This window comes from Rattus norvegicus, chromosome 13 (genome assembly GCF_036323735.1).
Source record: "Rattus norvegicus strain BN/NHsdMcwi chromosome 13, GRCr8, whole genome shotgun sequence".
Taxonomy (NCBI): domain Eukaryota; kingdom Metazoa; phylum Chordata; class Mammalia; order Rodentia; family Muridae; genus Rattus; species Rattus norvegicus.
The window spans coordinates 82,802,343-82,820,131 of NC_086031.1; the positions used below are offsets into that span (position 1 = coordinate 82,802,343).

The 17,789-nt window shown below is 42.5% G+C and overlaps 1 protein-coding gene across 2 annotated transcripts in view; it reads right to left on the bottom strand.

The window, feature by feature from the left end:
* Window positions 1–9,321: 9,321 nt before the first annotated feature.
* The window catches only part of Pbx1 (PBX homeobox 1), a 309,784-nt gene continuing 301,316 nt past the window's right edge, over window positions 9,322–17,789 (bottom strand). For both annotated transcript variants that reach the window (XM_039090792.2, XM_039090794.2), the window contains one exon: window positions 9,322–10,810. In XM_039090792.2, coding sequence (XP_038946720.1) covers window positions 10,790–10,810 — 21 coding nt within the window. In that variant the 3' untranslated portion in view covers window positions 9,322–10,789. The remainder of the gene's footprint in view (window positions 10,811–17,789) is intronic.

A 17,789-nucleotide genomic window follows, 5' to 3' on the forward strand; every position in this document is an offset into this window, starting at 1 on the left:
CTGCCAGGCTCCCGCCTTGATGATAATGGACTGAACCTCTGAACCATTAAACCAGTCCCAATTAAATGCTGTCCTTTATAAAACTTACATTGGTCATGGTGTCTGTTCACAACAATAAAATTCTAATTAAGACAGGCACCTCAATGTCAGCCTGTCAAGTGAGACAGCTAAATACTAATGGGTACTAACGGGCAGGTAGTATATACAGGATGGATACACTAGGCAAAGGGATGATTCATGTCCTGGCTGGATTAGAGCCTGGTAGTATCAGATCTACCCAGAATGATGCACAATTTTAAATGAGTTTTCAGAATTTCTTGTTGCATATGTTCAAACTGTAGGGGGTCACTGGTAACTGAAACCTTGGTAAGGAGGGACTATAGTACTACAGTATACGACTTTACTGTTACAACAATAGTACCAGGTTCACACAGGAACCTGCTTATGATTATATACCCATTAATTAAAACAAACATCCAGGTTATGGTCCTGGAACTTTGTCTGATAAACTCTATGGCAACCTTTCCCCCCCCTTTTATAGCATTTTATTTAGTGTGTGTGTGTGTGTGTGTGTGTGTGTGTGTGTGTGTGTATGTGTGTGTAAGTTGGTTTTGTTTTCCCACCGTATGTGTCCTTGAGAACCAACTCAGGTTGCCAGGTTCGGCAACAAGTGTCTTCACCAGATGAGCCATCTTGCTGGCTCCAAATCTTTCTTTTCATAACACTTCTCACCTGGAGCACAGTCTTGGGCATAGAGCATAGAGCACAGACTTGGGCACATCAGGTATCTTTTCAGTCCCTTGCCTTAATCTCTCCTGACATGTCAGGACAAATGCAGAGGGAAGTCAGCTCTCCTACTCCTGAGCCCACAGACTCCAAAGACAGCCCAAGGGATGCCTTCACTCTAGTCTATGGGATTTCTAAGATTATGCAGGTTCCTGGCTGAGCCACACTGGCTTTGGGTTCTACGAGGGCAGGGTCTTATCAAGATGATGTTGAGTGGCCTGGGGTTGGTGACTGCATGACAGGGTGATAAGTGGAATGGTTACAGGAATCTTCTGTTTATCTTTGTGGACTGCCAGAAACAATATACATGGCAGTTCCAAGACTTTAGAATTTTAAGGAACTATCTAGGACTGTCATGTAGTCATCAATGTTACATTCCATCAAGTAGTCATATAAACTACCCACTTTGCTATCATTACCGCATTATAAAGAAGGAAATTTTATGTACAATAGCAGGCTTTCTCAAGAATGAAAGTTGGTATTGGATATATATATATATATATATATATATATATATATATATATATATACATACATACATGTGTGTATGTATATATATGGCTATCTTTACATATCTCATGTGTTGTCACAAATGCATAAACCTATCATTGACCATCTGTAAGAGCCTTTATCACAACAATGCAGTGATCGGTGGGGAGCCTTGCTTAGGATGTAAAGACCTTAGATTAAAAGTTAAGCTGCCCAAGACCCAAGCTTGATCCCACTACTAGCAAGTGTGTCTCAGAGAGTTACAGCATCTCCAGAGTATGCTGTGGCCTCCCCCATGGGACAGAGTAACAGTACCCCTGAGAAGGTCCTGAGGATTGAATAAGGCCCTGAGTGTAAAACATAGACAAAGAAATACTAATTCACTCATCTTTTAAATAAGAGGACTAGATAAAATGAACTGATGTCCCATTCTATTCTGATTTCACAGGAAAATAGCCCAAATCAAAAACAAACAAACAAACAAAGAAACAAACAAACAAACAGACCTTGGATAGACTGTGTAGCCCAGGCTAGCTGCAAACTCAAGGAAATTGTCTAGCCTTAGCCTTCCACGTGCTGAGAGAGAAAATTCTTCCTTGAAGACAAAATGTCTTTTAACTAGACAGAACCCTAAAGACTTGGGACAGAGTGGATTTGGAGTAAACTCTGGCAAATTCTGCCTATCTATCTATCATCTATTTATCTATCATTTATTCATTCATTCATTCATTCATTCATTCATTCATTCTGTAGTCTTTTGTGGATGTCTTCATTTCTCTCCCCACCATTCTTCCATTTCTGACTCCCCCAACTTATCAATAGATTGTCATCTTTGACTTAAGCTCCCTGGCTCTACCTTGTATGCAGACTAATTTTCTTTCACATTAGGTATATAAGGCCAGAGATAGCTTAGGCAGAAGAAATATTTTTCGAAGTTCAAAGTATGATTTGCAAGCACATCAGGCTCAATACAGTGAGTCCCAGGATGGGTGCAGGTGCACCTGCGGCACCTGTTTTTGCCCAACTCTTGGCCTTCACCCCGTTTCTAGAATCCAAGTTCAACTGTTCCAGTAAAGCACATTTACAGATAGTTCTGTCAGTCCCAAGAGATTCTGGAAGGTTGACAGTCGTGTGAGTAACACTGTGTATGTGTGTGTGTGTGTGTGTGTGTGTGTGTGTGTCTGTGTGTGTGCGTCTGTGTGTGCCTGTGTCTGTGTGTTCTGTGTGTCTGTTCTCTGTGTGTCTGTGTGTCTGTTCTGTGTTGTGTGTCTGCATGTCTGTTTTCTTTGTCTGTGTGTTCTCTGTGTGTGTGTTTGTGTGTCTCTGTGTGTGTGTCTGTGTGTGTCTGTGTGTCTGTGTGTGTGTGTGTGTGTGTCTGTGTGTCTGTGTGTGTGTGTGTCTGGTCTCTGTGTGTGTCTTGTGTCTGTGTTTCTCCTCAGTGAAGAGTGACAGTAACCCACATGCTAAGGAGCCAACAAAGCACTATAATGTTGTAAAGGTCATCTTTCTAAAATCAAAGTACAGCTGACAATGATCGTGCACAAAGGGAGTGGCTTTAGCAGCCCCTTCCCCCAGGAAGGGATGCCTGAGCCAGGCAGGCCTCACAGCCTCACCATTATTTTACCAATTAACCAGGCAGAGGAAGCCACATCCAGCCCTCATACCCCAGTGCTTGGAAATACCTGTTTGGTGTTTCAGGGCTATGTGGGAGTTAGAAGTGGGCAATGGTTGGGGTTTTATTGACAGCTGACCTGGGGGAAGTTTGTGGCTGTCAATCACAGCTTTTCAATCTGTTCCTCTAAGGCAAGCTTAATGTACATTCAAGGAGTCCATGGTATAAGTTTCTGATCTCTTGTCATATGTGGGACTCTCCATTTTTTATTATTTGAACATGTAAAATAGAAGCTTTTATTCTGAACCTGAAAGTTTCACTACTTTTTTCTCAACAGCAGAGGTAACTTCCATAACAGCACCCAAAGAGACATGTGTACAGCAACCGAGGAATCAAATGGATGAAATGATTCACATGGCATGCACCCCATTCATTCCTTTATATCCTGTTCCCACCTCCTTCTCTGTTTTTTTTTAAAGACTACAAGTCTCAATGGGAAACCTGCTGAAGATGCAGGAATGAAGTTTAATAGGGTCTGCCCTGTGCTTACTCGCCCTTCTGCCAGAAGGAACACCTGCTGTTGGAAAGAATGACAGTTCATATAAAAAGAGAAAGAAACAGCAACAGGGCAAGCATCACTGGACATGCTGCGCTGTGCTGAGACATCTCCTAGGAGAGTAAGCCAGGCTCTGCTAAGGGATGGCACCACCCACAGTGGGTTGGGCCTTCCCCAGTCAATCACTAATTAAGAAAATGCTCTACAGGCTTGCCTACGGCCGGATCGTATGGAGGCATTTTCTGAACTGAGGTTTTCTCCTCTCAGATGACTACAGTTTGCTGCATAAGCATTGGCCCTGAGTTCAGATCTCCAGCACCCTTGTGAAAATCTGGGTGTGGTGACCTGCATCGTAGGGGCAGGCAGAGACAGACAGATCCCTGGTGCTCACTGTCCAACCAGTTTTAGCTGAGTCCATGAGCTTCGGGTTCAGTGGGAGAACCTGTCTCAAAAAATAAGGTTAAGGGCAACTGAGGAAGATTCTCAAGGTTGATGCTAGGCCTTGACATGTGTGTTCAAGCACACCTGCATGCACATGTGCACACCAACATGAACTAAGACACTGACATGAATATGTACAGACACACACACACACACACACACACACACACACACACACACACCGTGCATGTAGATTTTACTGAGGCTGATCCTATAGTCATTGCCTTGTACACTAGGTAGGGTTCTCCAGTGAAATAAAAGCAATGGATTACATTTGAGCAAGCATTTGTTATAAGGAATTGTTTCAGCCTTTTCCTGCAAGTCTGAGTTTCAAGACCCTCAAAGGTATAGTTTCCGTTGGATCTGATGGCCTGAGAACTAAGGAACTGATGATACAAGCTTTCAGCCCATCTAAACGCCTAACAGCCAGGTTTTCTGTTGATGCCAACTCCGATACGAGGGCAGAAAAGGATAAGACTTATCTCAGCTCCAGCTCCCAGCAGACAAAGTCTGCTCTGCTTGGATCTCCAATAGGTGAGCTGTGGCCCACCCACCCTGGACAAGACTATATCCAGAGTACTGCCAAACAACGTCTTTTCTGAAAACCCTCACAGGTACACTCAGAAATGATGAACTGAATGTATGAGCACTCTGTAACCTTGCCAAGTTGACATGAAATCATCATAAGAGCCCATCTGTGAGAGAGCCCTAAGGGACCCTGGAGGAGAGTACCAGCTAACTGGAGTCTATGTATAAACTTACATTCTGGTTAAGGTGAGTTCTGCTCCCCTCCCCAGTGCTCTTGTTTCTCCTTCTTTCGACATGGAAGAAATGTGATGCTGGAGTGTTTGTGGTTAGCCATGTTTTGTGAGTAAGAGAATAAGTGCTGTATCGTGTTTGAGAAGGGCACAACGACTAGAAATTCCAGGACGTCACAGTTTTTGGTTTGCTCCAACCGGTAGCAGCCGCACTTGCCCTTAATCTAGGTCAGATATCCTTGTCTCACTACCTTGATCTCTGGATTACTATAATCATGAGCCCAAAAATGCTCCAACAGCACCCATAGCTGGGTGTTCAAGGGGCCCTTCTGTGTCTTCTATTAAAAAGAGCATTCCTTCTTTGTGAAATGGACTTCCATATGGACATGGACTAGCATCAGGGGAATAGGATGCCTAAATCCGTAAAATGGGTCCCTTGGAGTACTAGAAATGGGGTCACTCTGCTCCCTGTGCTGTGGTTTCTAATTCATGTACTCTATACATCAAAGACACAATATCATATAAAACCATTGCTTTAGAACAGTGGTTCTCAGCCTTCCTACTGTGGTGACCCTTTAATACAGTTCCTCATTGTTGTGGTGACCCCCAACCATAACATTATTTTTGTTGCTACCTCAACAACTTTGCTACTGATAGGAATTGTAATGTAAACACCCGTGTTTTCCAATGGCCTTAGGCAGCCCCCATGAAAAAGTCACTTGATTCCCCAAAGGGTTCCAACCCACAGACTTGAGAACCACTACTTTGTAAAATATGCAGGATCCTAGAAACAGTGCTCTGTTACTGCAAGGTATCATTTCTAAGCCGGCGTTGACTTCCAGGATTCCTTTCCCCTGGGCAGTAACATCAGTTGCAGGCACTTGCTTTGCAAACAAGAGAACCTGAGAACAAATCTCTGTCACCCACATAAAAAGCCCAATCTCCAGGCCATCCAGCACAAAGCAATAGAGGAAGACACTGGAGGGATGTGACGCTGTGCTCTGGCCTCCACAAGTGTGCATAGGCATACATACACAGCTATACACTCATGTGAATGCAACACACACACACACACACACACACACACACACACACACACACACACACACACACACACACAGTCCCTTTCTCTACTGACTATCAGAATGTGCTAGGAAAAACAGATTCCATGGTTGTTTGTTTGCTGTTAACTCTTCTTTGCTACAATGTCACATGAGTTTTGGTCCAATAAAATAGCAGGTAAAAGCCATGCCAGTGGAAGCCCTCAGAGAGTGACTGTGGCTAAGGACTTCGGGCAAGAATGGCGAATTCAAATGTGTCTGCAGATCCCATGTAAGCTTATTGCTTTTCCTTCCAAGATAGAAGAGATCTCAGGATGCCAGGTTGCTTACAAGCAACTATTTCTCCTTCGGGGATGGCACCCCATTGGGATCACCTGAGAGGACAATGCAGTTTCGTCTTTGCTGTTTAGACACAGATCAATGGAAGTAAATATGTCATCTTTGCTGAATGGGAAACCGAGCCCTTTATTCCATTAATGTACCCATTGTGTCAGCACCCAGATAGCCAATCAAAGAGCAGGCTTCTGTGGGTTGTTTTGGTTACTTGATTGCTTAGTGTCTCATCTATGGTGGAAATTCTTAGGAAACTGGTAAGTGTTGCTAAGGTATTTATTTTGTGTCTATACACACACACAACACACATTGTCTACACACACACAACACACATACACACATGTACGCACAATGCACTCACACATACACATACATTTATACACATGTACTCATACATGCACACATGCACTCACACACACCCATTCACCCACACACACGCATGCACACGCGCGCATGCACACGCATACTCGCACAATCTTTTTCAGAGCCTGTCTCTGGTTTTTATGTGTCTTTACTTTTGAATTCCCAACCCTGGCTAAGCCAACGCCAAGAGGCAGGCTCTCTGCTCATCTGTCTCTTTGTCTCTGTCTCTCCATCGCTCTGTCTTTCTCTTTCTCCTTTCCCTCCTTCTCTCTTTCCATCTCCTCTTCCCTTTCTCTCCTGTCCATTTCTATTAACACAGAAAATAGAAGATCTGCTGCAGATTCCTCGGTGCTCTGTCTGTTGGGAGGATTTGCCCTCATCAGTCTGTTGCAGAGCACTAAGCGAGAGTAGTACCGGTGTTAGCCATTTGAGATTTGCAATCATAGACAAAGCTCAGGCTACCACCCGCCCCCCAGCTTATTATTAGGAATCCTTCAAGCATTCAGATGTAGGAGCTAATGGAGACACACCACTGTGGCAACAGGAGAATAAATTGGCTGAGTTACCCAGTCATGCAGCAGACTATCTGGTGGGCCTTTTTGTTGCTAATCTTGTATGTAATGCTCTGCCTTAGAAATTGCCAATAGGCCCACCAAGTCTACTTACTTTAAACATTGGTGATTCTGAATGAACCTAACTTATGATAGAATGTCTGGCCATATGATCATTTGGTATCCCTCGGTCAGTTATCCCATCTTTTAGGTTTCTAAGAAGAGGACTATCCGTGGTAGTCCCTTTTCAAGTGAAATATAATTCTCCGGTGTGAATGGTATGCTTCTATTCCAAAAATATTGGGTTTAGATGATGACACTTTCGTTGTGACTTATCATAGCCCCAGAGAGCATCTTTCCCCACCAGAGATGCCTATCACATCACAGGGACTGCTGTGTCATATGTTCCAATTTGCAGAGTGATTTTCATAGTAATTCAAAACCTTTATGTAGCCCTTTATAGCTCTAGGGTTCACTCAAAGCTGCAACGTCCATGTTACTTGGTAACAGTCAGAGCAGTATTCCCTGTGGAGCCTACTTCCAGGACTCAGGGAAGATTGCTAGGAAGATTGCTATTTCTTCTCAGTGGCAGGAAGCAGGATTTGACATAATCAGCTGCTGTCTTTGGAAGGGTAGCCTTAATACACCCCAACATCACCACACTTCAGTGCTATTCTAGGGTTTTGGATATTCCTAAGTTTGATCTCCTGCCTTTGAGGGTGCATTTGTCACATTAAAAATATCCACCATATTTGCTAATGCCTGGTACTTTTTAACACAACTTTTTTAATGTCATGGATGAGTGTAACATTCTTTGGAATGGCCAGTCTAAGTCCCTTCAGACTCCAGGAAACTGAAAAAGGAGAATTAACATAGCTCAGGGCAAGACGACAAATATACATTTTGTCTATGCCATGTGAATACAGACTTATCCTTCTTCATACCATGGAAAAGAAGTAATTTGGGATGTCAGAGGCTGCCTAGCACACACCCAGGCTGTGTTAACATTCCTTTGCAAAGATTCTACACCCAGCACAGCAGTTGCATTTGGAATTACTATTCTCGACACAGCAGTTGCCACTGGGTTACTATTACTTGAATGAGTGAAGATCCATGTCTTTGTGGTAGTGTACAACTACCATTCTCTAGGATCCGTTCAGTTTTTTGTAGACACCAAACTGGTGAGATAAATGTAAATATACTGGATATTACCACCTCGACATCTCCCAGGTTAAGTAGGGGTTTATTCGCCTTAGTCGCAAATGTTTTTAATTTATTCTTTTGGTAGAGATGTGGAGGTTGGAGGAAGACAGGTTTCAGAAGCTTGCGCTAGGTCTACTTGACTATACATAACTGGTTTTATTCCACCATCCAGGGATCTCTCTGCTGATGTGTATCTGTGAAGCCTGTGGATTCACTGTGAACAAAAGCACAGGATGGACATAGTAAGAACCTTCCCTTAAGAACAAGACCATGATGACTGACTCTCAGGGTCCCGGATGTCAATGTCAACATTAAGCTTATGCTTAACAATCTTCCAAATATTTAAGTCATCTTTTTTCTCCAAGTAAATGGCCATCTGAGTAAATGCCCAAGAACTTTTTTGAGCAATCATGGGACATGGTTTATAGCGTATAACATTTGAAGGGCTTTTCCATTGGAGACCTTTTTTTGATTACAGTCTAGGAGATGAGGAATATGTCTTGATTTTTCATTGCAGTGATGGTCTCAGTTCTTGATCAATCTTTCTTTGATTTGTTTGATTATGCACATTGAACAAACTTTTATTGGCTATCCATTTGTCTTGTTCCCTAGGGACACCACATTTTACTAGCCATCTCCATAGATCTCGGAGAGTGCTTCCCTTTGGCTGGACTCCAACCTTGTCACCCACTATAATAATTATACTCTAGATCTGTGAGCTACAGTTTCCAAGCTTCTAAGGAGACCTCCAGGAATAAGCAGCATCCTCTCTCTTGAAATAACTTACTCCCTCAGTAAACATCCAATTCTGTGAAAATTCTTTCTTGTGCACCAGAAATATGCTTTCTGGAATTTCTACTCATGTGACATGCCTTCATGTATGGGAAGGGAAGGTAACTGCCTTGCAAGTCTTTCTCCTCATTTCTGTCACAAAGATTATATCCTCTTTCATTTGAATAATCTCAGAAATGGACTTTAAAATTCACTAAGGAAGTCAGGAAGCTAATTAACCTTGGGTCATCTGGAAGGAAAGAGAGCATATAGTACTGAGATTAGATAGAATAATAAAACAATAACTGCTTGCCACATAGATAACATATATGTGTTTACCATGTGGCAGGTCCCATGCAAAACAATTGACTCAAATTATCCTCCCAAGAAACATTCATTTATGCAAGAAATATTTTATTAAGCACCTAATTCACTCTAGAAACTGGGGATACAGCAGTAAAGAAATACAAAAAAAAAAATCCTGCCCATATAGAGCTTACATTCTAGAGGTAAGAAGATGGGAACAGGCAATAAATAAGAGAATGGAGTGCTCTGTATAGAATGTTAGGTGTTGAGTGTTAAGGAAAATAATAGCATGAGGAAAGGAAGTAGGAAATGGTGAGTGTCATTTGCAAGGTTAGAGACTGTTTGAGGCAGGCCTAGGTAATGGGTAACTTGAGTAAGACTAGAAGGAGATATAAGGGTGACCTTGTGGATGACTGGGAACTGTTCCAAGGAGAATGAACAATAAGGGCAGAGACCCTGAGGTAGTATTATTATCTCTGTTGTATATATGACTTGCCCAACAGCCCACTGCTTGGGGACGGAGCCAGGATTCAAACTCGGGTCTGCTTGATTGTAGACCTTGTTATTATTACCATAGAGCTCCCTAGTGACAGAGTGTGACATTAGACAAGGGGGAAATGCTCTATGTTACCAATGATGGCACAAGATCCTAGAAGAGGGAAGCAAATTGCTTAGATGAACACATGGAAATGCTGGCGGGTCAGAGACTACCATGTGGTCACTTCTAGTCCCTCATTTCTGTCTGCAGAAGCTAGACATTTATTCTCTGTCTAGAACTAGTTTCCAAACCAATCAATGGACTAGGTAAAACAAATTTTGCTGATACACATTTTAGAGTTATGTCTTGGCTTAGCTGCACTAAATGATGTCTTTGAGCTCTGACTTCTCTCACTGGCAGGTATGGGTTAGTAACAAAGCATAGACTACGGAGTTAGTTAGGTACATCTAAGCCTGAAAATAGACTCTAGGCTTTTCTATCTATGTGGCCATGGGCAAGTTACTAAATATTTCGGACTCTCAATTTCACCATTTATTAGAGGATAGGAATGCCTCTTGGAGACGTGGTAGGGATTAGACAAAATAAGACATGTGCAACACCTTCCACAGTGACAGGCATGTGGAAGATGCTATACCTGCAACCATGTTCTCTCCCCTATGTGATTAGTTGTCTTGTCACATGCATAACTCTTACTTTGTAAATGCATTACTTTTTTGAGAGTTGAGAGGTTACCTTATATATCTAGCTACTCACCACGGTTTATATTATATGGCGGTACACAGTAAATGCTCAAGAGTGATTATTTGATTGCTGGATTAGTGGAGAAGAGAAAGAATAGTGGTTATTGCTTTGGGACTCTGTGGACTTATCCATCATCTAGTTACAACATCTGCTAGCTCCCTGCTCACCAGGCTTGTTTTGTCTGATCTGAGTGGCCAGCAAATATCCTCTTACTTCTTCGAAAGTCAATGAGCATTATTCCAGAGGTCAGGCCACTGTTCAGGTAGAAGAAGACTTTTGTTTGCAGTCAAGAGAAGAGAGGCAGCTGTCACTGTGAGGATCAGTAGGTTCTTGACATATCCTGGGAAGAAGACAAAACTCCAATTTAATTCACAACTTTAGCATCTTCCACCCAGATCGTTCATCAGGACTGCTATCAAAGAGTCAAATTGACCAATTTCCATTTTTATTTCTTTTCCCCACCCTCTGGCAAGATCTCAGTGAGCAGCTAACCAGCTGAAAATAGGAAGAGAAGAGAAAGGCCTGGACCTCAATGACTCCAGAGATGGCTCATCAGTCGCCAAAAATTGAAGTTAGTTTTTCATTCGTGTAATGTAGAAAAAACCCCTCCATTGTAAATATTAGCAAGAGTTTAATGGAATAACTTGTTTAGAATACCATTGTTTAAGGAAAAAGGTAGCTAATTTTATAGCATCCTCTTACAATAGCTTGTTTAGTCCTTCTGGCCACTGTATGAAATCATTATTATAGTCCATTTCTTAGAGATGAAGACACAAATGGATCCTAAGGACATTAACTTGTTCCAGTTTATACAGTGTGTGAATCTCAATCCCAGGGGACTATCTACACATTCTCGAGCCCAAATTCATTCCTTTGCACCTTGTATTTTTGTTGTTATTGTTGTTTGTTTGTTTGTTTGTTTTTTGCCTCCATTTCTAAAAAGATGGATGACAAATGTTGTCTCCTGATCCCCTCACAGGTCAGTCAAGACTGTCAAGGAGGACCAAACAAACATCTTTCTCCTTTTCTCTGATGAAACATGCATAAAGTCTTGTAGTAAAGCAAACACATCAAAGAAAACATCCTATTTGTTCCCCTTAGAGTTAATGATGTGTCTACGAATTAATGCTTCTCCCTACATAGATGAAAAGACTTTGAAGCTTCACCTCTTGACAATATGAAAGGAGGGAGTGTTGTTTTGTGACTGAGGATCAAGGGAAAAACAGGAATGGGAGGCAATCATCAACTGTCTTGAACTTTAACACTGGTCAGGTTGAGCTTAAGGAGCTTTTAAAATAAATCAAACTATTAAACTAGTAATTGTGTATGTGTGTACATCAGGAAGATTCATAGACAGTGAACACCATTGTATTGGGATGGTAGGACCATCATGACACCTCCCTCCTCTATGCTATGAGTGTATAGTATTTAGATGAGCAGATATAAAGGGATAATTCTATGGCTTTATTGGAGACTCTGTAGGTACCCATTTGCCTAGAGCTAGGAGTTCTCTTTCCTTCAAATTCCAAGTTTGACAGCTGATGAAATTAACACCAGGGGAGGACAGATTTCTTCGGAGCTGGAGGCACGGGTGATGCTCCTTCAGTGATAAACTAACAGGGAGCACTGGGTCTCATGGACTTAGCACCCTTGCACTTGAAGATAGGTGGCTCCATTTTGCCTGGTGGTCATAAAGAACAGGGAGGCAAAACCAGAGTTTGAGTTATTTTCCTGAGTCCAGCTTCTCCAGTAATTTTTTTCTTTTCTTTTCTAAGTGTGGGAGACTTTTAATAATCAAATATCCTTGAACATATCCTAACGCATTCACCTTTGGAACTTTTTTTTTAGCCTAATCCTGACATTTTTCTTTAGGACAAATAGTTCACATCTTTGTACATGAGGAGACCAAGGCTTGGAGAAAGAGCTTTCAAGGTTAAAGTTCACAGGCAAGCACAGCTCATGGGCTACCTAGTTAGAATCACACACTACCCCACAACCCAAGCAAGCAAGTTCTCAATATTACTGTTGCCCTTCATGGCACTATGCAATAATTTGCTCGTTAGAAAGTACTCTAGTCTATGTCACTGGGGACTCTGAACAAACTAGGAATACAGAGTTTTCATTTTCAATAGTGAAAGACACTAAACATGTATGAAGTGACACATGGGTAATATTTTTAAAGAAACTTATCATTTGCTTGTTTTATTATAGTTAAAAAAGAAGCCTTCAATGGGGTCTCTAAAGTTGGTAGAGAAAGCAGCCATGAGAATGAAGGGCATGGACATAGGCTTTGCTGGCTATCCTTCTGGATTCCCAGGGTGTGTCCCTACTGTTGTCTTCACTTTCACAGAGGGATGGCAAATGGCTGTCATTTTCAGACAGCACCATTATGTAGACTGGGAGATTTTATGGGAACTTCAAATCTGTTAATTCTTTTCTATATGGCTTTTAGAAACCAGTCACTATTTCCAGGTCTGGGGTCTCATCTTGTCAAAGAAGTGAGTTGAACTACAAATTCTGAGTCCCTGCGGTTTCACAGGGTGAATTAATTTAAGCTCAAGAGAATGCACCATGGGTAGTTAGCTCACAGACTTTAGGAAGCCTAGATCACCTGTGTTGGAAAACGAGATGGAACCAGGACAGGTCAGTGTGAAGATCTGAGAGTGCTGGAGCTGAGGAGAGAAGAGTCATAGTGCAGGTAGCAGTGTCACTAGTGAACAAGCCACATCAGAGATAATGAGGTCCCTAACATTTTCTCCCTTTGCATCTCACTACTCAAGCCCAGAGTCCCAGGACACTGACTCCTTGATCTAGACTGAGGCTGTATTGCAGTTTACCTAGACAGGAGACAACTTCCTTTGAGTCCTCAGCCACACAGCCTTCAGTAGTGGAATGACTATTACTGCATAATGGGGTAGATGCTCAGTGGGCACCTAGCTGCTTCCTCCTGGACCCTCCTTTTCCAATCCCCTCTATTTCCCTCCCCACCTCTGTTTCTGTCTCTGTACTATCTCCTGAAGGCTCTTCCAATCACCAGCTGCCTTTTATATTTGGGGAAGGCTATATTTTTAGTACATTAAAGAAGGTTCTAGTCCCTATTTCTCCCTACACCATCAGAAGGCTTAGGATCGTAGTGAGGAGAGGAGACAGTTGTCCTGGTTACAGCTGGGGACCAGAAAGCCAGAAAGCAGCAGTATTCCTAAGGACTAGAGCCAGGCAGGGCTATGAGCAGGGATCTTGGAGCAGATGGCTCATAGAAATGTCCACCAAAGTCCCCCAGGGTACTGCTGCTAGTCTGAGGGGTTTCCTTTCACAGTGTTCCCATTAACACATTTTCTTGGCTTTCTCTTTATGGCTGCTGGGATGAGCAGCTCTTTTCCATTTCCAAACTGTCCTTATCAGTAATGCAACAATAGCTAATTTAATTAGCTGACCTGAATGGCGGCCAGTTTGGGCTAATTTGGTTTTGATAGTGCTCCTTGGCATATGCAAAGCTGATAAGCATATTTTGCTCCATATGAACAGTGGGGTTTAGGGGCGGTATATGAACGAGGATAGCTCTCCCAAAGCCCCTCTTTTACCTAGGGGACACAGTGCTTGACCAAAGGCAAGTTATTCTAAAGTCAATATCCACCCCCCCCATCAAGGACCTGTCAAATGTGTCAGCTGAAAGAGATAAAATAGACAACCAGAAAATTGCAAAGGCAAGTTGCCCAGGATGAGGGTGCTGGGAGTTGGGATGAAAATATTCCCTTTAGTAGAAAGAATGGTTGGCTGGGAAGTCTGGATCTCATCCATGGACTCACTGTCTCTCAGCCACCTCAATTCTGTAGGTCAGCCACCTGATGCGTCAGGTGATCACTGGCTACTTCCTCCACAGCTGTGTCTCAGCACATTAGTACAGTGTAGATAAGAACACACGCGCGCCGTGTTCGCGCGTGCGCATGACGCGCGCGCGCGCACACACACACACACACACACACACACACACACACACACACACACACACACACACGCACCATGCCAATGGAGGATGCTGCAACAATGAGCTGATGATAGGAACTGAACATCATTACTCCTTGTGTCTCCAAGTCCTAATATGACATGTATACACAGAAGGCACTTAACTTATTTTTGGTGACTGACTGAGTGATGTAGGAAAGGGGGTATGGGAGCACACAGAAGGACAGTTTCAGGCAACATATAACTGAATATCATAAAACAAATTCCTTTTCAGGTCAATATTTCAACCCTCTCTATCCTTGGGGAGGGGGGTAAAGTTACCAGAAAAACACAATTGTTTTGTATCTTCAGTGAGACTCTATTTTCGAGAACTAAGTTTTCATTGATTAGTGATTATCAAATGGAGACAGCGTCTGGGTTAGGGATGGGGGTATGTGGCTACTTCTCCTTTCTGCTCCCATCTGGCACAATCCATGCGGACCCTGTGAGTCTCCGTGAGTTCACATGTGCGTCGGTCCTGCTGTGTTTAGAGGCCTTGTTTCCTTGGGGTCCCCATCCCCTCTGGCTCTCACAGTCCTAGCATTAGATGGTCAACACAAGATGAACTCAATGACATCTTTGCAAGGTCTTTGTCACAATGTTTGGTCAGAAAAAATTTTTTTTAACTTTACATGCCCCTTTTTATATCATGGCTTTTGGTTTTGTGTTTTTTTGAGTGTAGGAATGTCAGTGTCCCTGCATTTAGATGTGTTGCTTGTGCTTTTCTTTGGATCTTTTTCTTGGGCTTGCTTGCTTTGTGCTATTTTGGGTTTTTGTTTTGTTTAGTTTTATTTTAATTTTATTATTCTTTAGATGTCTGTTCTCTAACAGCAATAGAAAGGGTATAGATTTGGATAGGAGGGAAGGAGGAGAGGACCTTGGAGGAGTTAGGGGAGGGGAAAACATAATCAGAATATATTGTATAAAGGAATCTATTTTCAGTAAAAGAAAAATAGAGGGGAAAAGACTCAGTTGTTAGGTGAAACTTATTCTTTAGCAAATCTCTTTTGTCCCACTGGGGCTTCTGTCTTTCATTCCCCAGCCATGTTCTTTCTAGATAAAGGGCAACACCCAGGTAATCTTTGAATTTTCTTTGAAGTGCTTTCTCATTTTGGAACTGCACTTCAATAGCACACAAATGAGCCTGCATGTAATCACATGACTTAGATGGTGTATGACTGAAATTAGTAGGTTTGTTTCCAGTAGGACTGGCCCACGGGAGAGTGTTTCAATATGCCTCCTGATTCTGCTGCATGGTCATGTCTAACAATGTTTGGTCATCTATTCTCATTGCGTGTATTTTTCCTGGGGGAACTCACTCACTCACTCCCTGGCATCAGCACCCTATGTGCTGAAAATATGCAAGTCTTTGTCGTCGATCACTTAGCTTAGTTGGGCATAAATGCAACTGATTGTCAGAGCTTTCTACCTGGATCTTCCATTACAGCCTAAGCAAGATACCAAAATCTGTCCTGATTACCTGTTTACAGAAATCTACTTCTCTTCATTCCCTGCGTTTGGGAACAACTTAACCCAACTGCTTCCCTTCATTCCTGCTCTAGACAGTCACCTAGTCTATTGATTTTGTCTTCCAAATGTCTTTTGAATCCAGGTCATTCTTAACACCGAAATGACTTTATTTATATCTTTCCTCCCCCTATCCCTTCCAATCTAAACAGGACTTTCTCAAAGTCTGAGATCTCTCAACGTCAGACAAATAGAAAGTGTTCTGTTTTCTGAGCTGAATTAACATATCCCTCTCGCTGCTCCATCAAATACTAAATCTTCAGTGAATACCAAGTACTTGGCTGAATACAAAGATGTAGATGGGTTTCTCACTCTGGTGTATATCAATTTATATTTTAGTAGCAAAATCAAATGCCTTTCGTGTATAGATCGTATGCTATGCAGTTTTCCTAGTTCATAGATGACAGTCAAACAGAAAAACAAAACAATCAAGGCTCTGACAGGTTATGAAACTTTCCCCTTACTACACAGATCATAAATGATAGAAGTTGAATTTGGAGTCTGGGTTGGGTCCAATGTAAACACTATGTAAGATGCATAATAGTTATTCAAAGTCCTCATCTCCGTAAATAAAACAAAGAAAAAGCAAAGCACTGAGATGAAGCTCAAAATAATTACACTGAGTGAAAGAAGCCAGACGAGGAGGAGTGCATGCTGTGAGATTCCACATAGACAAAATTCTAGAAAATATGAGCTAGACGTGATGATAAAAATCAGGTCAATGGTTGCCTAGGGAAGAAGGAAAGGGTTGAAAGACTGGATTGTAAGCAAGGAGAGTTTGGTAAGTGGGAACAGGTTCAAAACTTGTCCAACTGTACTCTTCCAATATGCAGTTCAATGTGTGCTTACACCAACAGGCAGACACACAATTGAGCTACATTCATATTTTTAAAATCCCACATATTAAAAAAGGGTAGTTAATCAAGAGCATAGCCCAGGGATGGGTGAAAGGAGAGCAAGTCCCCAAACACCTAGATCTCAGAGTCAACAGGTAGTTGTGGACTTGTGGACTTCCCTGGTTCTCGCCTCCTCTTTCTTGTACTTGGGGGAAATACAGTGAAGTGCATTCTAAAACTTTTAGTGTTTTCATCTAAGAAGCAATACAAGGTGAATCAAATCAAGGGGTGTTGAGGTACATAGTCCACTGATGAAATGCTACGCTCATGTCTATGCACACATCAACACCTGCTAAATATTAAGGGTCACAGAAGGCCTGAATCAGGGTGCATTGGGCTGTGGTGTGCATTAAGTCCAGCAGGGGTGAGAAGGGACCATCCTTAGGTATGGTTCCATAGAAAGACATCAGTCATCACGTAATTTTTTTTTTCTGAAAGGTGCCAGCATCTGGAGGGCAGTGACAGATCATTGGGTCTGGCTGGAGGCTTTCTCCCTTCTCCTATCCTACCAGGCAAGCAGAATGCAAACAGCAGCCCTTGCACTGGCTCAGTCTCTGCCTTTCTACAGAAAATAGCCATGCTTTCTGCTCTATTCCATTCCTCTATTACCTTAATGTGCTGGCCTGGAGGATGAATGAGATAATAAACACGGAGCACCGAGTGAGCACAGTGTCTGGGTCACAGGAGGCGCTCAATAAATGTTAATTCCCTGCCCCCAGCCTGGTATAGATTAGCCCTGACTTCTCAGAAATGCAAATCCCTGTGCGCTCAGCTCACCTAGGTCTCCTTTCAATATCCTTTGCATAGGAGCCTTTTACTACCCCTTAAAGCTGGCCCAGAATCCCTCTCCCTCTGCTAATTGTCCCACAGAGACCAGGGGAAGAGAAGGCAGCC